At 44.1% G+C, this 25083-nt stretch overlaps 1 protein-coding gene across 1 annotated transcript; it reads left to right on the top strand.

Moving 5' to 3' along the window:
* The first annotated feature begins 14294 nt into the window (after positions 1-14294).
* Positions 14295-17286, top strand: LOC144891729 (uncharacterized). Its single transcript, XM_078775891.1, has 3 exons — positions 14295-16374; positions 16502-16639; positions 16731-17286. Exons 1-3 carry the CDS (start codon positions 14295-14297, stop codon positions 16898-16900), a joined length of 2388 nt encoding a protein of 795 aa, XP_078632017.1. The 3' UTR covers positions 16901-17286.
* Positions 17287-25083: the final 7797 nt, after the last annotated feature.

Below are 25083 nucleotides of genomic sequence, written 5' to 3'. Positions count from 1 at the left end.
GAACAGGGATTTATTAACTAATTATGTACAAATCAAAGAAACCAAGGGAGAAGGAAAGAAACGAAAATAATTTACAGAAGAAGAAGACACAGTGCAATTCTAGCTTATCTACAGGCTTAACTTATTCCCAAGACAGAACAAACAAGACAAACTCACGTGCACGAATGGGGAATTCTCAGGCAGGAATGGCGGGAAGGATGCGAATGTGGGACCACAGGGCACAGCAAGCGGGTCCGCTCCGGGCGGGAAGCGAAGAGCCGGCAGTTCCTCGTATTCGGCTTTACACCGCACACCGGCAGGGTCACTCGCTGCCCCATCAGGGCTTCACGCGGCTGGTTGAAACGGGGCTGGTTGAAGCGGCTCTCTGCAGAAATCTCTCTTGTGCAGAACTCAGCTGGGTCACGCATCTGCTGCGAAAAGGCTTGCACGGGCATTTATATAACGCGCTTCAAGATCAATGCGCGCCATGCCCGTCATGGTATCTCATCAGCCCTGGTTGGCTGGTGGGGGCTCGCTGGCTCCACCTTTGATGATGAGGTGGTGCCACGCCCGTGATCCGACGGCTCCTCCTCCTTCTTCTCCAGCTTAACCATGTGCATAATGGAGGTTTTGGGGCAATTCGAGCGAGCCCCAGCCAAAGGGCAGCGAACGCTGCCGGCAATTGCGTTTTGGTGGCAATTGAAAGGGGATTCTACCTTATTTCATTTGGTGCAATGCAGAGTCAACTAATGGGAAACAGAGCCTTATACTGACATAGAATAAAGAGATAACTATTTAGAAGATCCTACGATTTTCTACGTGTATGCGATGGACTAGCTAAAGGGACGACCTTTGACCTTTACAATTAATGGAGGTATTTACAATGAATTACTATTATTTACAGAGGGTGATATTTACAACAATTATCAATATGCAGGATTCTCAAATCCGCAACACGGCACCCTCATCCTCCAGGCACGTCCCGGGCCTATAAAACTAACTTAATGCGGCACGTAGGTGTAATTCCCTCTTCAATTAACCTGACCCTGAGTGTGACAGTTTTAAAACACAAATAAGTATGTCCCGCTGTTGCATTGCACCCTACCTAACAGATTCACGCCCACAGGATAACCGAATTACGGAATGGTTTTCAAACTAAACGGTGGGGAGCATTATTTACAAGTGACGTTAATTGTATTTACACTGCAACCCAGGACCTGCGATTTCCTTTGGGGGAAACAAAAAGAAAATCCTCTGGGTGGGGAGGAGACAGCATGCACTGCATCGACGCACCAGCACCAATAATCACCAAAGCACCATAAAGCACGAGTCAGTGCACAGTCATCATAGTTATAATAAAACAAACACACTGTTGGTGGTCTTGTTCTTCTGCTCCCTCTGCTGGCCGTTGTCATTCTTGATGTTATTTTTCTTCCTTCATCTTCTTTGCTTGCGGCCTATTTGGACATAATAATAAAGAGCACAAAACGTGTCCACTTTTTCTTTTTTTTTTAGAGCCCACAGGGGCCAACTAGGGGTGGTTCACCTGTATGGCATGGGTGCCACGTTACCGAGGTCCGCAAGCAAGATCTTCCTCTGGCCAACCTGGCCGGTCCCAGCAGAGGGGCCATGCCACAAAACTTGTGGTCCATAAGTGGTGCTTGGCCACAGACTGTGGTCCATAAGTGGTGCATGGATGCAGGCAGCTGGTTGCGGAAATTTCGGGTTCACAGACGTGGCCTCCCGCACGCTCCCCCCCAGTGCCCAGAGAGCACGATCCTCGGGTCGGGGAAGGAAGACAGAGATGACAGGTTAGCGAGGGGTAAGGTCACAAGGGTACACATCAACAAAGGCAATGCAAGGTGAGGTGCGCACGGAGAGCGAAGTGAGAAAGCTCGTCCCTACCGTACGCCACCACCCCCTGTCACCTACTCCACCCTTGCCCTTACCCATATTTACAACAATTTACAATTCGTCTCTAGCGTCACGTCTTCCCCATATCTCCCCTAATACCAAATTCGTCACAATCCCTCTAACCAAATTTGCCATAAATTCAAATTTCTCATCAATTCCTCTTAAGGAGGAAGAGATGGAACATGAAGCACAATGTCACACCCACGTCATGATGCGTCTCACAATCCAAACATTTGCACAAAAATAACCAAAACATGGCATGGTGTGGAGCTATGTCACCTCAGGTGAGTGGATGTAGATGGTGTGAGGAGATTTCAATCCTAACGACTTCCTAAATGACATCAACACACTTTACACTACCCGGGGTCTTTCCTTGCCAATCAATTGGCCATCTTACACTCTCTGCAGTTTTAAGAACCAATTCCCATTGACCAAACTGTGGTGCTCATCAATATGGGGTCTCACTCCCCCGGTTCAACTCCCTGTGCCTTTGCACAATTTCAGGACTGGGTCGTGTGGCTCCCCTAACAGGTCTACTTACCTGTGCGCCTCCGCCACTGAAGTTGCCTCCCGAGCGTACCTGCTCCTCGCTGACCTACCTGGGGAAGGCCCTCCCCGGCGCTTACCCCCCTCCGTGCCCTCTCTGGCACTGGGCTACCCGGGTCCTTCCTCTGGATCCTCGGGCCCCATTGAACTCTAACTGGCTCCCAGAGCCGACCTGCGGCCTCACCTGGCCGACAGACTACCAGTGGCGGAGCACTCAACCAACCATCCCTCTAACAGGCCACACGCCCAGTCTTTTCCACGTCACTAATGCACCCATCCAAACACCATTCTTCCAAACGCACCACAGGTGCCAATATCCAACCACAATTTACCTATACCCTCTACCTAACTCTTAAACTACCCTCCCCGGGTATTCGTGATAGGGTCCATGCTTCCCATACACTCCTTCGCACCATCCACTCCACTCCACAGTTCCCACCATACTCAATCCACACCATCCATTCCATACTCCATGTATTCCATACCAGCTATTCCACACAACCATTCTCACCTGGATTTGCACACCTGTGCCCACGCACCTGGTGCCACCGGCACCCTCCTTCCTCCCAGGCTTCTTCATTCACAACAATGCCATTCACCCCACACTCACAATACTCTGCTCACTACTCAATCATCACGCTCACCACAAAGAACTACCTGCACCCACACTGCATCATCTAAGCTGACTACTCCCTTCTGAAACTCACGCTCCCCAGTCGCCCCTTATATTCTCACGCTCCCCCGTCATTATAATCCAACTAAGCTATTCTACGTCCCCTCTACAGGTACAATGTCACTACTTAACCCTACAGTTACCTATGGTCATTGCTCTAGATCCCTATTCCATTATCCAAACCCTCCCTGGCTTGGTTTATACCGCCATAACCCCATAAATCTAATGCTCATGTGCCCGGGGGTATGAGGGATGGTGGATTTGCCATCCCACCACCTCGGGCATCTTCCATTATCAATTTTCCCATCAAATTCCAATTCTTGCCAATCCAAATTTGCCAATCGCTGCCAATCAAATTTTCTCATCAATTTTTGCCAATCACCAATTCCCGATCCCTACCAAATGTCCATTAACTTGAGCCTCGGTGCGTCTTTACATTTTCAAAGCGTGGCTTCGCAAAGCCGAGCAATGAATGCGGGTTGTTTGTCTCCCGCGGTTGGATCCGTCCGGCACTCGGTTCAGGGAAGGAGGTTTACTCGGGCCGAGATTCCAAGGTCCACCTCGGCGCGGAACCTTTCGGTGTCCCGCTCGATGGCCCAACCTCGCCCGGCCAGAACGCCGCAACCACAAGGGGTCGCCGTGCCGACCCTTCCTACCTGCTCTCGAACCGGGCCGGTCGCTTTGCCCGGCAAAGCCCGGACTCGACCGTGCGGGGTTGGGCCAGGCCCGAATCGTGCACGACGCTTCGAAGAGAAGCGACGCAGCACCGATCCGTGCCGAGCCTCGCATCCAACAAAGCGCACCGCGCGCCGAGTGCTCGCGTCGGCTATCCGTCGCCCTAAACGCTGCCCCGGTTAACGTCGATGCCTTACTCGCCTGCTCACATGCATACGCGACCCGTTTTACACTCACCAAGCCCGGCGTTCCAATGCCGCCCGTACATTCCACACACTCCGTCCATTCCACCACCGCACTCCTTGTAACACATCACACCTCTCACGCACACTCGTCGTTCGCACACTTCGTTCCACACCTCTCCTCCGTTACGTCCTCCGTAACACTCACCATGGGCGTGCACTCTCGCATCCACCCACTCACGCGCTTCAATGGGCTCTCCCGCACCCACGCCACAACCAACTCAGGTGTGCTTTCTCGCACACTCTCGCCATCCATCCCAAGCATGCATCCTCACACCCACTCCTCCACCAACTCACTCTCCGGGTCACTCTCACCCTCGCACGTACACTCCGTATCGCTCTCACTCTCTGTGTCACACTCCGTACACTCCGACGTGCATTCCCGCTCGCACTCGGTTTTACTCCCACACTTTATAACACTCACTCGCCGACGCACACTTTTTCCTCACGAGTGCCATTCTTTTGTACACCATGCACCACGGACCTCCCACAAACGCCCGGGTGCCATATCGACACCAATCACGCGACAATTCTTTTCGCGCCAAACACTCTGCCAAAAAAACCTCTTAGCACCATACACAGCCCGTCTCACCTTCGGGGTTCTTCTTCCTCCCTGCTCCAACACCTGCAAATCTTTATAAGGATTAGCAAGTACGGCATCAGGATGTGAACACGGACTTTGCACATAATCCATCTCTCCCTGCCGTAAGTGCTTTTCTTAGCGCCCGGTCTCTCCAATTTCAATTCCCACTACTTATTTTTCTTTATTCACCTCGACGACCGCTGGCTTTATTAAAATTTTCTCTCCTACCTCAGCGGACGCCGGCTTCCCTAAACCCCGGGCCGCGATCTCTATACCCGTCATTTTACCCGCGCTTTGCTCCGCCTCGCTCAACCAGCGCTTCTCGACCCGCTTTACCGTGTCGCATACGCCCGGGACCTGCTCGCCCAACCTGCGATCTGTCCCTCTCCGCTTCCCTTACCTCATATGTGGCTTGCCCCCTCGCCAACCCCTCATTAATTTCTTTGGCTTGGCCAATTATGCCCCCCAGTTTGTCCCCTAATCTGCTTCCGAATCCCTCCAATTTGCTTTCCAACTTGTTTCCTACTCCTCCCAATTTACCGTTTAATCCCTCACATTTGTTGTCTAAACCCTCCAATTTGGTCTAACTTCCCAATTTTGTCACTGGTACCCCTTGCTTCGTCCCTCATTGCTCCAATTTGGTTTCCCATATCATTTCTCAATTGCTCACCCTGAGCTCTCGTTTTTTCCTTTTGGGTGTCTATTTTACTTTCTAATCGCTCACCCATCATTAGCATGAGGGCCTCCATTTGCACCATGAAGAGGTTCAAATTCACCGGCGCCGAGGGCGCGGCTGCCGCGCCCACGGCGCCGTTTTGTGAGCTTCTAACCTCGTGCGCGCCGCCGCCATCTTGTGTGCCTGGAACCTTCCGCTACCGAATACGTATTGCCTTCCTCCATTACTCCCAAATCCTCCCCTTGGTCCTGGGTCGACTCTACCTCTTCTTCTTCTACCCCCACCGGAATCCGGTCGCCTTGATTATCCATGGCACAATTTAAATTTAGGATGTTTTAATAAAATTTTGGCCACTCGTAATTTTGAGTGCGTTAAGCGCACTTCGGGTCCGAATCTCGCTCCTGACACCAATTGTTACGGAAATGGGGACAGCTCTCCCCTTAGCAGAGGGGGGGGGGGTTAATCCCCCTTATATTTGTACTGGCCGTCTCCACTCCTGAAGCTACCCAGCTCCCTTGTGGGGTGGGATTGGCCGAGGCGATCGGTCAAAGGATTCCCGTACACCCCCGCCGATCCCTCCACAAAGCAGGTGGGCAACTCCGTTCGAAACCACGGACAAGATGGTATTTTGCGGAGCGGTTTTAGCAGCCCGCAGTTCAAACCATTAGCAAGGACTAAACCCGATTCTTAAACGTTGGCCGAAATCGCGCCACAGGTACTCAATGGGGGAAATCACAAAGACGAACAGATGTGAAGGAAAGAAGGCAAAGGTAGGAAGAACAGGGATTTATTAACTAATTATGTACAAATCAAAGAAACCAAGGGAGAAGGAAAGAAACGAAAATAATTTACAGAAGAAGGAGACACAGTGCAATTCTAGCTTATCTACAGGCTTAACTTATTCCCAAGACAGAACAAACAAGACAAACTCACGTACACGAATGGGGAATTCTCAGGCAGGAATGGCGGGAAGGATGCGAAGGTGGGACCACAGGGCACAGCAAGTGGGTCCGCTCCGGGCGGGAAGCGAAGAGCCGGCAGTTCCTCATATTCGGCTTTATACCGCACACCGGCAGGGTCACTCGCTGCCCCATCAGGGCTTCACGCGGCTGGTTGAAACGGGGCTGGTTGAAGTGGCTCTCTGCAGAAATCTCTCTTGTGCAGAACTCAGCTGGGTCATGCATCTGCTGCGAAAAGGCTTGCGTGGGCGCTTATATAACGCGCTTCAAGATCAATGTGCGCCATGCCCGTCATGGTATCTCATCAGCCCTGGTTGGCTGGTGGGGGCTCGCTGGCTCCACCTTTGATGATGAGGTGGTGCCACGCCCATGATCCGACGGCTCCTCTTCCTTCTTCTCCAGCTTAACCATGTGCGTAATGGAGGTTTTGGGGCGATTCGAGCGAGCCCCAGCCAAAGGGCAGCGAACGCTGCGGCAATTGCGTTTTGGTGGCAATTGAAAGGGGATTCTACCTTATTTCATTTTATGCAATGCAGAGTCAACTAATGGGAAACAGAGCCTTATACTGACATAGAATAAAGAGATAACTATTTAGAAGATCCTATGATTTTCTACGTGTATGCGATGGACTAGCTAAAGGGACGACCTTTGACCTTTGCAATAATTTTTTTTTTTTTTTTTGTATACAAGATCGAGGCTCGTGAAAGAGCTAACATTAATCGCACAAAAAGACAAACCGACACACAAAACACAAAAAACAAGGGGAGCGGCAGACAAGATGGGGAGAGAGGGGGAAGGACACAAACACAACATTTGAGAGCAGGGACATCAGGAGGACTTGGGGGGAGGTGGGAGAGGAATAAAACATATGAACACTGCAAGGACTCTGGGGTGAATTAGTGGGGGTAGAAAAGATCAAGGTTTTGGATGGGGGAAGATAAGAGATGGTGGTGAACAGCTGTTTTAAAGACCTGGAGGGAGGAGTGGGATTGAAGGGAGTGGGGGAGTTTGTTCCAGAGGCGGGAGAAAAGGGGAATGAAATAGTGAAGGTGAGCAGAGAGCCTAGACTTTGGCAGTTTAACCATAAGAGGGTTGCAGGCAGATCTTGTGCGACCTGAAGGAATATTGGGGGGACAGAGCACAGAGAGAGCTGGGGGAGCAAGGCCGGAGAGGAGTCGGTAGAAGACAGAAAGGTATTTACAAGGATGGAGGTATTTACAAGGAATTACTATTATTTACAGAGGGTGATATTTACAACAATTATCAACGTGCAGGATTCTCAAATCCACAACAATATCATCGGCACATGCTGTCTGTTACCTCCAGAATCACGGAAACGTTCCTCGGAGAGAAAAAATAAGGTAAAAGACACTTCGAATGAATCCAAACCCATGGGGAAATTATAAAATAAAAAACAAAGTTGTACTCAAGAGGTTGCATCTTCACGCATATAAAGTGCAGATCGTGCAACCTTTAGAACCGAGAGTTAAATGGATTGGATAGCGTGGGGCAATCCCTGGCGTCCACCCACTCCTTCGACTTCTTCTTGCGTGGGTATGTCAAGGATTGTTTTCCAAACCTCTGTTGCTGACATTGAAACACTTAGTGTGAAGATAACCAACTACATCAGCAGTGTGATGAGGGATATGTGGTCCAACACGTGCATTGAAGTGGATTATCACCTGGATGTGCTCTGTGCCAATAAAGGTGCACATGTTGAGGTGCACTGAAGTACAAAACAAACTACATGAATTTCGTGAATAAATGCAAAACACCGCATCATTGTATCTCTTTGGTTTGGTTATAATGCAATTTTAAACTGGAACAAAACTTTCTGGACAGACTACTTCGTTCCTAAGCTTAAACGTTTATCTTCATAAAATCCATGGTAAGTTTACCCAAGATAAAATGTCTTGAATAAATCAATACGTGGTTGAACTCATTTTACTCTCTTCTTTTCTTTTCGTGCTAGGTACTTACAAAACCTCAAGACATTCGTTATTGCTCTTTCAACCAGCGCAAGAATAAAAGGCTTCCCTTTTTTGTCTGTCGTGATAATTTTTACAACCGGCTTCTGCTAGTCTTGGAATAAAAGGAACACACGTGGCTAAGGATTGTGTCTGAGATTCCTTGTTGCTTTGCAGTAAATCACAACAGTAATGTTGGGTGGTTTGCCATTGCCTTTCGCAGCAGTCGGTCAGGACAGGAATTTGTAATTTGTGTCCCGGATTTAACTGGACGACAATTCGTGAAAGACACCGTGGGATTATTTTACATCCACCAACTAATGCTTACTAGAAGATGTGTCCGAACCTTCATGTCCATCTGAGAGACTCAATCCGCGATGTCCTGCCTGCAAAACATCAATCTGACAGTTTGTAGTCGGCCTGAGAATGAAACCCAAACTAGGAAGCTCTCAAAGGTAAATGTACTCCTGCTACAGCATCCAGTCTGATCATTCTATAAGTAAGTTTATAAAAACATACCATGCTCCATATAATGCTATACATCCTTAGCTAATAACCAAATCCCAAGTATTAAATATCTAGCAGTGGCTTTTCAAAGGATGTGAGAGGGCTGCAGTGTGTCCTGAAATGAGTGGGAGGTTTTAGGAGGTTTTCGATCATCATCATTGAGCTTTCCGACCAGTTTCAAGATGTGATTTGTAAAATGGAAGTCGTTGCTGTTATTATCAGGCCAAAGAAATACTACAGACTACAACTATGTTGAGGGTTTGTAGCAGATGTTTTTTTTTATTACTCAGAATTTCCACATGGTCATTCTGAGCAGGCAATAGCATTAAGCCATGACTAAAGAATTCTTTATCATTTCCAAAGTTTTAATTTTTTACAGGAATTCAACATAAAATTAATCATATTTGCTCGGGTGTTTTATTTCTTTGATAAAAGTATTCTTACAAGAGGGTATCACTGAAAACGTGCGCATTGGAGTAACAAAGGACTTTAAACTTTTTGCTTTTGCCATTTGCTCATTTTTGTTTGAATCCAGATTTTTATTTTTTTTTCTTTATTTTTACCAGGACAATAACTTGGGAACTCGTCAAAGTTGGATACATCAGTGTTGTCTTCGTGTTTGAAAGTAGAACAAAAAACCTTCCAAGGACTTGAAGTACAAATCGTGATTCAAACAAAAAAAATGTGTAAATGGCAAAAGCAAAAAGTATTAATGACTTTGCCACCATAAGCACACAACATGTTGAAATGCTTTGAAAAAAGAAGGAAAAAAAACAGACTTTGGTGACTGAGATATGCAAGAATTTTCTTTGAAATTAGGGTTTTACAGGAGGGGGCATGAAACATTCCGAATGTGGCGTGTCCGAGTTGGACAAATTGAAAACAAACCGAGGAAAGAATCACGCTGGTCTATTTCCATGAAATTATCACATGCAATGTGGATGGTTTTTTTCTCTGTCTTTTGGAGGGTGGGTTGCTCCCTCGATGATTCTTGCCGACGGCCAGAGGCACCGATTGAGCTGCACTGAAGCCTCAATAAAACTGGCACTTTTTCCAGAGAAACTTTGGATACAGACGAGGCTGCAGCAACAGCACAAACTGTGAGCGAGTACAAGAGGCCGTGCCTGGCGCCGTGGCACATGGCTACTTGTCGGGATCTTGAGACGCGTGGTTGAGCCAACAACAGTCACCCTCATTCTCTCGTGCAGTCCAATACAAGCCATGATTACACAGCACACATTCTTCATATCTTCGCACATTCATGAAAGCAGTTTCATCCCAATAAATGATCACTTTATGAAGGAGCAAGTGGGAGTACCCTGCATTGCCCAGTGCTGTTCTAATCCTGTTGGCATTTTGAAGAAATCTATTTGTTATATATATATATACAGTCACGTGAAAAAGTAAGTACACCCCATGTAAAGTTTTGACTTTTTCAACATATTTCAACATACAGCTATTTGATCTTCAATTAAACAGTATCTATAGATAAAGGTGATATAATATAACAAATATCATGAAACATTTACATTTTGTAATCCATTGTATAATTTAAATAAACATAAATGCAAATTTCACATGTGGAAAAAGTAAGTACACCCCGACATTTATCACTACTTCAAATACCTAAAATTAGAATCAGCTCAGGTGCAAATGATTAGAACATCGTTAGAGAGGATCTTGGAGGAACCTGTCTTATTTAAACCTGACTGTTTGGTTTGGTCTTTGTTGTTGAAGTGTGCGGCGTCACCATGCCTAGATCAAAAGAGCTCTCTGAGGTCTTCAGAAAGAAGGTTATAGATGCCTACGAGTCTGGGAAGGGATTTAAAAAGATCGCCAAACAATTTGAAATCAATCATTCGACTGTCCGGAAGATAATCTACAAGTGGAGAAGATTCCAAACAACTGCCAACTTGTTCAGGCCAGGCCGCCCCAGCAAGTTCAGCCTGAGAGCAGACCGAAAGATGCTGAAAGAAGTCTCTAAGAACCCCAGAATGTCATCACGGGACCTACAGGTAACTCTTGCCACTGTTGATGTGAAAGTGCACGATTCTACCATTAGAAAGAGGCTGCACAAATTTGATCTACATGGGAGGTGTACCAAGAGGAAACCTTTGCTGTCCAGGAGGAACATCAGGGCAAGACTATAGTTTGCCAATGAACACCGAGGCAAAGACCAGCACTCCTGGAACAATGTGCTCTGGACAGATGAGTCAAAGGTAGAGCTATTTGGCCACAGTACCAGAAGACATGTTTGGCGAAAACCAAAGACAGCATTTGACCACAAGAACCTGATACCAACTGTAAAGCATGGTGGTGGAAATATTATGGTTTGGGGCAGCTTTGCTGCATCAGGGCCTGTGCAACTCACCATCATAGAATCCACCATGAATTCTTCATTCTACCAGAGGGTGCTTGAGGATAATGTGAGGCCATCTGTCAGAAAGTTGATGCTCAACCGAAGGTCGACCTTGCAACATGACAATGACCCTAAACATACCAGTAAATCCACCAAGGAATGGCTGAAAAGAAAGAAATGGAGGGTTCTGGAATGGCCAAGTCAAAGCCCGGATCGAAATCCCATCGAGATGTTGTGGGGGGATTTGAAACGAGCTATGCATGCAAGAAACCCCTCAAACATCGCAGAGCTGAATGAATTCTGCATGGAGGAGTGGGGAAAAATTTCTCCCAGTCGATGTCAGAGACTGGTAGACAGTTATAAGAAATGCTTACTTGAGGTTGTTTCTGCCAAAGGGGGCAATACCACCTATTAGAGCCAAGGGTGTACTTACTTTTTCCACATGCGAAATTTGCATTCATGTTTATTTAAACTACACAATGGACTACAAAATGTAAATGTTTCATGATATTTGTTATATTATATCACCTTTATCTATCAATATTGTTGAAATGAAGATCAAATAGCTGTATGTTGAAATATGTTGAAAAAGTCAAAACTTTACATGGGGTGTACTTACTTTTTCACATGACTGTATATACTGTGGGTGCCTAAAACACTTCCCAACAACCACCCTTGTTAACATGGTTGCACATGAGAGGTTTGGGTGGGGGAAGGGTGGAAAATCATCAATATGCATTAAAACCTTGGAATGTGGTTGGGGATCTCATTTACATATTACCTTTCACATAACTAAGTCTGGTGTTGGCTTAGCAGTTAGGGTGCCAGCTTGGGATCCTAGGATCCTGGGTTCGTTTGCTGAATTAACACCAGTGGGGTTGATTCAGCCTGTCACCCTTCCAAAGTCGGCAAATTGAGTACCAGATCACTGGTAATTCCTTGTGTGTGTCGCAAGAAGCGACTAACAGGTTTGGCGGCAGGAAGGGCATCTGACTGCAAAACATTGCTTCAAAAAGGGGACCATGGTGCCCAAGAAAGGCCAACCCCTGCTCTGCGGGGAAAATGGCCTCTAAAGGTGATTCCGACATAACTACAGCTGATAAAGCAATTTTTTTTAATCCCGAAAAAAAATCTAACTTTTTTTTCTTTTTGCCCAAAACACTCCCAGGCACTCACTGATGAACCTCTGAAAGTTACACGAAGATCCGTTCAGCCATCTCTGACAAAAATGGCAACACACAGACAGACAAATGGCTCTCATTGTATAGATATATAATTGTATTTGTTTTGGGGATAAATTATGTTAGGGGATTTTGGCCTTTTCATGGTAGCATTATTTGACCACCCACAAGTTGCCCTGCGGGCAGTTAGTAAACAGCATTATTTGTGGACTGAATTTCCATGTCGCCAAGGCAATGGATAAATGGTCCATGTGCCATCCCAAACATAGAGCTCTCGAGGCAGTTTCATTGGCTCGGGGGAAAAATCCTGGATGGGTGACATCTGACGCAGGATTCTTGAATGGCTCACTTTTTCCCAGAGCTGTTACTCATTTTGCTGACTTCGGAAGGATGACAGACTGAGTCAATTCACCTGGTGTTGGTTTAGCATGATGGAGGAGGGGTGGGAGGGCTTTAACTCAGGAACTTAAGATCATAAGTCAACCACCTCAACCACTAAGTCACCACGAGGCTTCTCACCAATTTGAATCCTACAAATTTGAGCTATTGCTTTAAAGTAGACCTAGTTCTCTGATTTTGTCATATGGAAACTGAAACCCACATCCATTCACATAATTATGCTCCTTTACTGTACTCAGAGATTCCAATATCTCACAATGACATTTCATTACATTTCCTATGCAGACTGTGGCTGTTGGTTGCCTCATTGTTGGTTGCCTCAGTGTTTGCCACTGATGCAGCACCCCCTATAGGTCAGGGCAGAAATTTGTAATTTGTTCATGGTGCCGGCGATAGCTCGCCTTCCCTTTGTGAAGGATACCGTGGGATCTTTAATGTACACCAACTAATTCTGGCAGATAGAACCCCAAGTTTACTATCCATCTGAAGGACATTGCACAAATTGATGCCTCACCCTGTTTTGGAAACACCAAGATAACAGTTTATAGTTGGTTTGGTATTCGAACCCAGGCTCGACAGCTACGTGACGTGTGTACATACCTCGAGGCTTTTCTGCGAGCAAACTCACCATGATAATCAATGGCAATATGAATATGAATTGCAACACAAGAAAAAGAAAAAGAAAAATCATTTATTTACGTTCCACAAACTATGCCAATAGATCCAATGGAGATGGTATTGAGCCATTCTAAATGGACAGGTCCATGCCAGGCAGAAATGGCGCCGTTTTCCAGTCAAGGTTTTCTCAGTGGATTTATATACTTTTGATCATACTCTGTCGAATAAGCTTGTGGGCCACCCTGAAATTTGCCTCAAATCCAAGATGGCGGCCAAAAATCCAAAATGGCCACCAGAATAGCTAAAATAGTATTTCTGAGAGTTGCTTTTACCCATAGATGATTTTTTTTCAACTGATTGTGGCCTATTATGATAAAGAAAGATAACTCAGTCATAACTCAGCCATAAAAATTAACAATCGGTACTTTATTAACAAAATGGCCGCCGGGCAACTTCCGTATTACGGAAACTGCTATAACTTCAGTTCCGAGTGTGATATGATTATAATTTTGGTGTCCAGTCATATGTTTTTGGGGTCAAGGAATCCATATTTGTACTTTTTATTTCAGTGAAATCATTGGTTCATAAAGAAATCTAAGATGGCTGCCAATACTGGCCACCGATGTGGCAGATTCAGTCATGTCTTGTGCTCCATAATATATATTACAATACATTTTGATTCAATTTCTTGGTTTCCAAAGTCTGGTTATCCATTTAGTTGGTTTATCATGACACTAGCTCAATAGATCATCCCCTAAATCATGGATGAACAATAAATCCAAGATGGCTGCCGCTGAACGGCTCCTAGTCAGTTTTGCTTCGTCTACCAAACTACACAGGTTTATAAAATGTATCTGAATTCCCATTCAATATGATCCCCGGCTTTGGTTATGCTTTGGGAAAAATATGTTGTTCAAAAGGCACATAATCCTCAGTTACTAAGATCAAGATCAAGATCACTCTCTTCACTCTGAAAGTCTGAATAAAGTCCACAGGTATCCGAAGAAAGTTGTTCCATGGTGCTCTCCGAATTAAGGCTTAAGGACGTATCAGCAATGTTGTGCCTCATAGCAGCTGTAAGGGAGAAGAGCATTGAAACACACCTGGCAGCAGAGAGAACGCTTCTTCCAAAGTGCTTTGCTTTCGGGCACATCAACTATGCTAGGTACCTGACATTCCAACACGTCAATCTCCAAAATCTGAAGGTGAATCACAAAGATGCCTGGGATGATCTGTTGCAAAATGGATTTGGAGGGTCGATGACTGGCGAGCCCTTTTCTACGATCCATGGGGACTTGATCACTGAGACCACAATCAACAGAGAGGTTAAAGTCCGGGGTGGTCCAATGCAAGGCGGTTACAGTACCAGCAAGCAGACAACAGATGCGTTCATAAAAACGAGTCACTTAATGGCAAAGCTCAGAGGAAGATTGAAGGAAAGGTTGCATATCCTGACCTCTTCAACTCACAAGGAAACAACAATAGGGGCACGGAGGCAGCATGACAACATGGTTCGCAACCTAGTCATCCAATTGGATAAGTACTTTGACCCTTTTCTGATTGGTTCTGCGCGTCACATGAAAACTGGAGTGGAAATTAACCAAGGTATTGTCAGTGGATTGTTGTCATCAACCGAAGCAGGAGAGAAACAATTCCAAGACTTTGTTAACCTTAGACTCAAGGCTACTGGAGAAGGCAGAATGAACATTTTTGACAGGATTGTGAATCTCAAGATCAAAACGGGCATGGAGAAGGTCAAGAAAAATCCAAAGGCAGTGAACGTTCTCAAGGAGGATCGACAAGCATTTGGTGTGTTGGTAGGAAAGGCAACTACCCCTGAAGAGGCACATTCACACCCCCTGACAACTATTCCACTTGCCCTTGCCACACCAGAACGAGACATTCGACAAGGTTCTAAAGCAGCGCTGAGGAACTACCTTATTGAGGAATCTTCATCAACTACAGAGGAACCGCCAAATAGAAGCAACTGGCTGATTGACGGAATGGCAGCTGTAAAGTCAATCCCGGCTCAACAGACTTGGGGAGAATACACTGATGCCCTATTGAAATTCTGCATGCCACCAAGCCAGTCAAACCCAAAACAGCTTGGGATCATATTTGATTCCTACTGTACGTCCACTACAAAGGAGTTAACCCAACGACGCCGAGGGATCTCTGGTAGAAGAACCCACATCACAAGCCCCGAGCAGAGTATGCCCAGAGGCAAAGATTGGGACGCATTTCTGCATAATGCTGAAAACAAGACTGAGCTGATTAAATTTATGGTCACTTACTTCAAAAGTGATTCAGTCAGATCGAAACTCAGAATTCCACTCACCGTGACAGAGGAACAGAATACATGGTTGATCACGCAAACTAAGTTTGAACAACTTGAATCCTGCAACCATCATGAGGCTGACACCAGGCTTGTTCTTCATGCAAGCAAGTGCGAAGGTCCGGTTGTGATTAAGGCTTCAGATACAGATGTACTGATCCTCTTGAGCTATGCCTATTCTGTCTGCAAACCACCACAAGACTGGTTCATGAAGATTGACCATCGGTACGTCAGTGTCAAGAAACTAACGACTCATTTTGGAGATGAAGTGTGTCAAACTCTCCCAGCATATCATAGCATTACTGGATGTGACACGACATCATTCCCATTTCGCATCGGCAAAATCAAGCCATTGAAGAAGATGTTGAAACAAGAGAAATCCCATCTACTCTCTCAGCTGGGCAGATCAAATCAATCTTTTCAAGATGCTACCAGTGCTAAATGCTTCTTCAGAACCTGCATGTATTCTGGAAGTGAACAAGAAAGCTTTGTTGAAACAAGGATCCGAACGTACAACACTCAAAAGGTGAAATCTAGTTCCAGCATCCTTCCAGACGAGAGTAGCACCAATGAACACCTCAAGAGGAGTGACCTTCAGGCATGGGTGTGGTACCAGTGTCTCAAGCAAAACATTGAGTATCCTTCTATCACTGACAGAGGATGGGAAAATACAGATGATGGTATCAGGCCAATATGGTTTACCTGCCCGCAACTCCCTCCAAGCCTCTCCAAGAAAAAGAGCAAGAAAAGACAAATTCAAAGTAAGTATACTAAAAATATATCATTACTTTGATCATTGCTTTTCGTTCCTGTCATAAAGTTCCTCCAATGTATTCCCACTGGCAGTGCATTCATCCAGATTAAATATGTGTAACCTTCCACTTACAGGTCTCGCGGAGTATGATGCAGATTTAGAAGATGCAGTAGAAGAGAGAAGCCAGCCTTCAAGGAAGAAGAGACACAGGAATACAAGCAGAAAACATGTACAAGACAGTGAAGTTCACTGTAGAGAAAGAGAAAAGCAAGGTAGATAAGTCCAAAATGCAATCGTAATTTTGTTATTTTTATATGATTTACTGTTTTGAATCCCGACTATATCCATTCACATTTTTTATAGGTATCGGTGGGGCAGAAGAAAGAGCAGAAGAATCTGAAGTTGATGAAGAGTACCAAGGAGATGGGGAAAATTCGGAGAGCACCATGGAACAACTTTCTTCGGATACCTGTGGACTTTATTCAGACTTTCAGAGTGAAGAGAGTGATCTTGATCTTGATCTTAGTAACTGAGGATTATGTGCCTTTTGAACAACATATTTTTCCCAAAGCATAACCAAAGCCGGGGATCATATTGAATGGGAATTCAGATACATTTTATAAACCTGTGTAGTTTGGTAGACGAAGCAAAACTGACTAGGAGCCGTTCAGCGGCAGCCATCTTGGATTTATTGTTCATCCATGATTTAGGGGATGATCTATTGAGCTAGTGTCATGATAAACCAACTAAATGGATAACCAGACTTTGGAAACCAAGAAATTGAATCAAAATGTATTGTAATATATATTATGGAGCACAAGACATGACTGAATCTGCCACATCGGTGGCCAGTATTGGCAGCCATCTTAGATTTCTTTATGAACCAATGATTTCACTGAAATAAAAAGTACAAATATGGATTCCTTGACCCCAAAAACATATGACTGGACACCAAAATTATAATCATATCACACTCGGAACTGAAGTTATAGCAGTTTCCATAATACGGAAGTTGCCCGGCGGCCATTTTGTTAATAAAGTACCGATTGTTAATTTTTATGGCTGAGTTATGACTGAGTTATCTTTCTTTATCATAATAGGCCACAATCAGTTGAAAAAAAATCATCTATGGGTAAAAGCAACTCTCAGAAATACTATTTTAGCTATTCTGGTGGCCATTTTGGATTTTTGGCCGCCATCTTGGATTTGAGGCAAATTTCAGGGTGGCCCACAAGCTTATTCGACAGAGTATGATCAAAAGTATATAAATCCACTGAGAAAACCTTGACTGGAAAACGGCGCCATTTCTGCCTGGCATGGACCTGTCTAAAAGTACAACAATGGGGAAACATCTCCACAAGGCATTGGCAACATTGACATATGAAACCATTGTCCTTGCCTCCTTGATGAAAGGACAGGAAATTGTGAGTGCCTCTTCAATGCATTATTCTCTATTTTTATGCACTTGCATACAGAAGAATAATTAACAGAAATAACAGGAATGTACTCACAAACACACACACACACACACACACACACAACACACATTTAAACTGACCACAACCGGAATGAATAAACTAGACATCAAAATCAGGAAACTCCTCACCATCCACAAAATGGTTTACAAAAATGAATGCACCAGATGGCATCAGCTTGCATGTCCTATTGTCCTAAACACCTGCTCTGTTGCTCTTGCACATCCTCTGCCCCTTTTCACCCTATCTTTTGCGCTAGGTCATCTTCCATTTGCTTGGAAATCCACCAACATCACTGCGTTATATAACCATAGGGGCAATACCCCTGGTGCTCACCTGGTAGAATAAACAGTATACTGCACTGACTAAAGGTATTTTTAACCAATTTCAATGGTTGCTAGAAGACAGGGCACCATCTAGATTCTAGAATCATACTAACATAATCATAAGACTTTAAACAAACAAAAATATATATATCTATTTTGGGGGCAAACCCTCCTCCCCCAACCCCATATACCTCCTAAGACCCCAATTTTTCTAATGCCTTGAACAAACATTGGTACATCATGGGTGATTAAGGTTGTGGTGAAGTTTCATCGAAATTGCGTGTGTAGGTTCTGAGAATAAATCAAATACCTATTTTGGGGGCAACCCCCAGTAGACCACCGAAGGGAAAGATTTTTTAAATGCCGTGAACAAACGTTGGCACATTGCGGGTGATGAAGGTTGTGGTGAAGTTTCACCAGAATCACGTGTGTAGTTTGAGGAGAAAGCAAACACCTATTTTGGAGGGCAACCCCCCCATAGAAGACAGACAAATTGGAGCATAGACAAAGGGGCAGAATTTTTTAATGTCGTGAACAAACTTTCGTCCATCACTGGTGATGAAGGTTGTGGTTAAGTTTCATCGAAATAGTGTGTGTAGTTTCAGAGAAAAAAGCAAATTCCTATTTTGGGGTGTCAAAACTGAATCAACTTTGACCCCTGGTAAACCCCCTTGGACCCCGATTTTTTAAATGCCGTGAACAAACTTTAGTCACAACACAACAAATATAAGTTGTGCCAAATTTGGTCGCAATCCCATCAGCGGTTTAGGAGAAGAAGTTTCAAGTGTTTATGGACTGACGGACTGACGGACGGACAACGCGCCATCGCATAAGCTCCCCTGAACTTCGTTCCAGGTGAGCTAAAATGTGCAAAAACTGATCCCCTCAACTGGACTGTTCTGAAGTGGCCAGCAATAAGTCCAGATCTAAATCCCATTGAACACCTTTGGGGAGATCTGAAAACAGCAGTTGGGAGAAGGAACCCTTCAAATCTGGGAGAACTGGAGCAGTTTGCACAAGACGAATGGGCCAAACTGCCAGTCGAGAGGTGTAGGAAGCTCATTCATTGCTAGAGGAAGCGCTTGACTGCAGTTATTTTGTCCAAAGGCTGTGCTACCAAATATTAAGTCTACGGTGTCAATAATTTTGTCAATGCCATTTCTTTTTATTTTCTGATTTAAAAGGAAATTAGAAAAAAAAAAATTATTAAACCAAATTAAACAAAATTAAAAACAAAGGTTGTTGTTGTTTTTTTTGTTTTTTTTTGTATACAAGATCGAGGCTCGTGAAAGCTAATATTAATCACACAAAAAAATCAAACCGACACATAAAACAGAATATAAGGGGAGCGGTAGACAAGATGGGGAGAGAGGGGGAAGGACACAAATACAACATTTGAGAGCAAGGACATAATTGTAATATTAACGGTGAAATAAAGAATTGTGGACACCAAATACTTTGGTCAATTTCAACTTATTTTTAGAGAAAATTGTGAGTTGTTTGAAAAAAGTGCAAGGGTGCCAATATTTTTGGGCCACGACTGTGTATTTGAGGAATTTGGCAGAGTCCAAAAATGGCCTACCAAGCCTCAGGGAACCGGAATTGGAAGTCCTAATGATGGAATCTTGCGTTATGTGATGGACATAGACATAGATCACATTTTGAGTCAATTACTTAATTATCTTGCCACCTCCACAGAAATAAAAAGGGCTCCATTGGTTTTTGTGCATCCACATCATAAAACTTGTGCCGTCATGAATGAAACCGCTCCAATTGACTATCACGTTGACGATCGTGGAGCGGCTTGCGTGCCCTGATGACCCAATGAGCTATACTGGACAGGTCTAACCAAATCAGGCAGGTCAGATGGTAGGGGACAGATGAAGTATGGTCACAACCTTGAGGAGTAAACCTCGATGCCAAAAATCCTGATGTCGGCAGCAGGGCCTCAGTAGTTGAAATGCCGAAGCAGAAAGACTTGTTACCCAGCATTCCAACGATGAATCTATCTATAATTCCACTAATCTCTGTGTGTATGTGTGTGTGTATGTGTGTATGCGACAACGATTTCTCGACAACTACCGGTCCGATATACTTGAAACTTGCCAGGTATATTGCTGGGGACCCGAGGATGTGCCTTTTCAAGGTTTGAAATTAATCGGACAAGTACTTACCGAGCTATGGCGATTTAGCCGTTCGCCGTTCGCTTTGGCGTTGCGAATGGACCAAACCATTCCATGTAAATAGAGGGGGGGGGGGGGGGTTCTGTGGTCGTTGCGAATGGACGAAACCATTTCATGTAAATAGAGGGGGGGGATTGTCACTGTACTCGCAAGCCGTTCGCCGTTCGCTTTGGCGTTGCGAATGAACCAAACCATTTCATGTAAATAGAGGGGGGGGATATAATTTTAGATAGATATATAGTACGGGCATATATATAGTACGGGCATGCCCTAGTATCATAAATGCTGACAAAAAGAATACTACGTACTCATGTAGTGCGACTGTGTGACTGTGCGACCACAACGTGCGACCACATGAGTACAATTAGCAACTGAAAGACACTGACAATGGAAAACCATAAAGGTGATCGAGAGATGGCCAAGATGGTACTTTTCTGGAAACCTTCTCATGGTCACCGCTCAAGAGGATGAGCCGCTACAATCTACATCGATACACTGGAACTCGACACCAAATTCAACAGGCGTGTCCTCCCTGAAGTGATGGCGAGAATAGAATAATGGAAAAAGTTTGCCAGTAGTGTCCAATCAGATTGACCAGATGATGACGTCATGAATCATGCTGAGTTTCACAAAAATCCGTTGAGCCGCCTTCGAGGTGGGTGAGAGCGGGGGGGATGAAGGGGGGGGGATGAAGGGGGGGGGGGGGAAATGTCAATGGATCGTTGCTGGAAGGAATTATTATCTGTAATATTATTATTTATCACTATTACCAATTCCCCAATGAAGACCGCTCATGCATAAGAAAAAATGCTGTCAGAAATGCATCTCCATTTAAACAATGGTATAATGATCCCTTTTAACGCATTTTCGATGAGCGCTCTCTTTTTCCAGGAACGTATCCTGAGTGCAAAGCGAAGTATTACTTTATCATGAAAATACTGCCATCTGCTGGGTACAACAAAACAACAACAGGCATTTTAAGGACGTACAAGCAATAATGTAAAGCTCAATAACCGTCATATTTCAGCTTCACACACACCTTAACCTGAGAGTTAAGCACCACCTTGGCCCTGTCAAGCCGTCATATACCAGGGGTTAGCTCCTCCAAACACCCCCCTCTCCCCCTTACTCACCACGTTTTGTCCCACAATAAATTATTAACTAACAGAAGGCCTTGGTAAAAAATACCACATGATAGAAAAAAATGGAAGCCCTTTATTCTTGTGCTGGGTGGAATAGCTCAAAACTGGGAGGTACAATAAGCAATGGCATGAGTTATGTGCACCTGGCGCGTAAAGAAAAGAAGAGTAGAACGAGTTTAAAAACTTATTAATTTAATTAAAAACATATTGGATCGGTTAAACTTGCCATGCCTCATGGATTATATGAATATACTTTTAGGCTTAGAAATGACGAAGTACAGGCTGTCCAGAAAGTCTTGTTCAGGTTTAAAAAATTTATTACAACCAAACCAAAAGAGATACATGCAATAATGTGGTTTTAGCATTTGTCACATAATTCACAAAGTTTCTGTGTTCTTTATAACACCTCAACATGTACACCTTTAGTGGCACCTAGCACATCCAGTCGTGTGTGCTAGCAACATGTATACCATTCTATCAGAAACTAATAGACTGGAGTTTGGTGAGAACATTGAGGCAAAAGAGAGCATTATGGCGAAAACATGAAACTACGGAAAAGGTAACACTGGCAGTGCTATTTCTAATTTATCATGGGTTATTGCTGTGCTTGTGACTTATTAGTCCCCATTGGACTTAGTCCGAAACGGGGGCTTATGGATTCGGTCTCATGCATCAGTGCGGCAGTCTACAACCATATATCGGACATGTATGGACCGATTTTGTTCATACTTGGAACAAATGCCATACATGATGGTATACATATGCACATAATTTTGTGGCCACTTCAGAGTGGAAGGGGGAGAGGGAGGGAGGATGGCAGGGCAAATATTGGGATCTTGTGCATCATAGTTTTTTTGTGTGAAATTTATCAAAATTACCATCCTCCCTTTATACTGGTAGAATAAAACAAAGTCCATTGGCAATGTCTGTTTAGTTTGGGCTTCCAGGCATTTCCCACATTCAGTTCCACATCACACAAAATGGCAGGATGGATTTTTACAAACAACCTGTCAAACATGACAATGTTTAGATTATTTGAGAAGCGTAAAACATAAAGATCATATCTTTATGAGAAAAAAAAACATTATTCTTGCATATCTTGCAAATTCTTGCATATCTTCCTGTTCATTCATTCACTTGCTTGTTTTGTCCAACTATTCCCTCAACGTCCCCATTGACACTTTGGTGCCTTTTCACCCTCCTCTTCCATGAGCCTCGATGTTGTATAGAAAAAAGCATCGGTGACATTCACCAATTCACGTTTCTACGTTTTTGAGGGTCTGGGATGACTTTTGTTATTTATTTTGGCTCACAATGTGTGATCTGTTCAACGGGCTATGAAAATGCTACTGCTGCAGCTGCTATTCTTGCTGTAGCTTTTGCTGCTGTGGAAGCTTCTGTTGCCTTGGATGTGTTATTGCTGTTGTGAGCTGTGACTTGTGCTCCCAATACAGCACATGAAGGTTTTCTAAACACTTCTGTCTCACTCCATTAGTCCCACTAGAAACACCCACTCATTCTGAAAGCAGCCTGGGGGGGAAGGTGAGGGGATAGTGGGAGAGGTGGGGCAAATAGATTTTGTACTGTGGCTAACAATCCCCCGTCTGGAGCAGGGGTCAGTAAACCACTCTTGCACTATGGCACGTGTACAGGCGAACATTGTAAGTTGTCCCCCTCTCCCCCTCATAAGTGGATAGGGAGATTATTTTTTTTGTGCCGCATGACCGGACCCTGGGTACTACCAACACGTGTGCAATTACATTTGTTATGCTCTAACAGGAACACAAACAACATGGATAAACGCTACAAAAGTGTCATTAATGGCTGGACATGCAGGGCCCCCCATAAGTATTGGAACAGCGAAATCAAATTTGTTATTGTTGGTATATCTTGTACTCAAGAAATTTGAATTCAAGATCAAAATATGAATATGAGGCAAGAAAGAGTACAGAAGTTCAGCTTTTATTTCTTGGTATTTCTATGCATGTATGTTTTACCATTGTAAAACGATCGCCCTTTTTATGATAATTCCCACAAATTTAAGGAAGCATAAGTATATCTTAATATAATTCACCAAATGTCTGTCCATCACGTCTGTCTGTCCGTTCAATGGTAACGTAAAAACTGCTGAACCGATTGCAACGATATTTTGGGTGGGTAATCCTGGGATCTCCAGGAGTAAAATAGGTTATTTAGTTTTCCCAATTTCAGCTTTGGTCTCCAGCATTCTCAGGTTTGGACTCCCGCTTAACATTCGCGTTCGCATAACGTTCATTGTGATGATGTTGTTTTCCCGGGTGCCGCACAAACGGCTGCACCGATCCATCCACAACGTTTTAAAATATTGTGCTATATATCGTTTTTTGCTCCATCTTTCATGGTGAAAAAATCACTTTCATGGTGAGAATTAAAATTCTCTTATCTGGATATCAAATAGTGGATACTCAGTGACCTCAGACAAAGACCTTTTATAAGGACACGGGTTGAATCCCTGCTTGAGAGAATTCCAACCCCCTCCCCGCCATCACGGTCGTCTCTCCAACTCACAATCCCATGAGATATGCGGAAAGGATGACCCAAAACCAATTATCTTCTTTTCGATTCGTATACAAACATCATTAAAAGTAAATAATGACCTCGGCCAAAGTTCAAATGACGTTTAATCTCTACATGAGAGAATTCCACATAGCTATTTGGGCAGTGTATACGCTACCAGTTCGCTGTCTCCATCGATCTTGCCAAGGCCGTAACAGCTATCGGCTCAAAATCCTTTTAACTGTTGATTTGGTAATATCACGATTTGAAACACGATGGAATAATATTTACCGATATGAACAGTGATGTGGCTTTTATTGAAATTCTAAAGCTACCGTTTAGATTTGATTTTGTTTATAGGAAAGATAGGATGTTTATATAAATCGTTTAAAATTAAAAAAAAAACTTTAAATTTCTGATATTTTACCTTTTCATTTGGGCCTCCCAATTGAAGCCCCGCCCATAGGGCGGGTACCGTTGTTAGTTTACTATAATTCACGGACCGGTGTTTGTTTGTTTGTGTGTCGCGCTAATCTTTCTACAGTATTGGCTTGATTACATCCAGACTTGCAACATAGGATCAGCATGACCGCAATTAGTGTATTTTGAGCGTTTTAATCCCGGCCGGTGGTCTTTGGGGGGGGGGGGGCGCAGAGAAGTTGCCAATTTGCCAATTTGAAGAATTGGAGGTTGCCAAATCTCTATGTAAATATGTATCATGTAGCACCACCTCCAGGTGGGAGATGGTATAACAAGTCTCACACTTTATACATATGATCAGCATGACCTCCCTTTATACAGTATAGTACTTTATACAGTATAGTATATCCAAACAGTGTAGTATTTCTGTCCCCACGTTTTCCATTGCAGAGTGATGTTTTAAATTATAAGTAGTAAGCATGTTTTTTGCTTCATGCACATAACCAGGCTTTTTTTTTTCTTTTTTTTCCTTTTGCCTTGGGAGTCAGTAGACATAAACCAACATGAAGAACAGAACTGTCGGTTTTAGAAAAGCAAGCAATTTGGAAGCTGAAAGAACAGAATAATTCAATTAG

This window comes from Myxine glutinosa, chromosome 1, assembly GCF_964187855.1.
Source record: "Myxine glutinosa chromosome 1, kmMyxGlut1.1, whole genome shotgun sequence".
NCBI classification, from domain to species: domain Eukaryota; kingdom Metazoa; phylum Chordata; class Myxini; order Myxiniformes; family Myxinidae; genus Myxine; species Myxine glutinosa.
This window is presented reverse-complemented; position numbering and strand designations above follow the sequence as displayed.

Bases quoted from the DNA above. Each gene is read 5' to 3' on its own strand.
- LOC144891729 (XM_078775891.1), top strand. From the start codon at position 14,295: ATGGTGCTCTCCGAATTAAGGCTTAAGGACGTATCAGCAATGTTGTGC. The intron at 16,375-16,501 runs GTAAGTATACTA...TTCCACTTACAG, and splicing joins CAAGAAAAGACAAATTCAAA to GTCTCGCGGAGTATGATGCA. The intron at 16,640-16,730 runs GTAGATAAGTCC...CATTTTTTATAG, and splicing joins TAGAGAAAGAGAAAAGCAAG to GTATCGGTGGGGCAGAAGAA.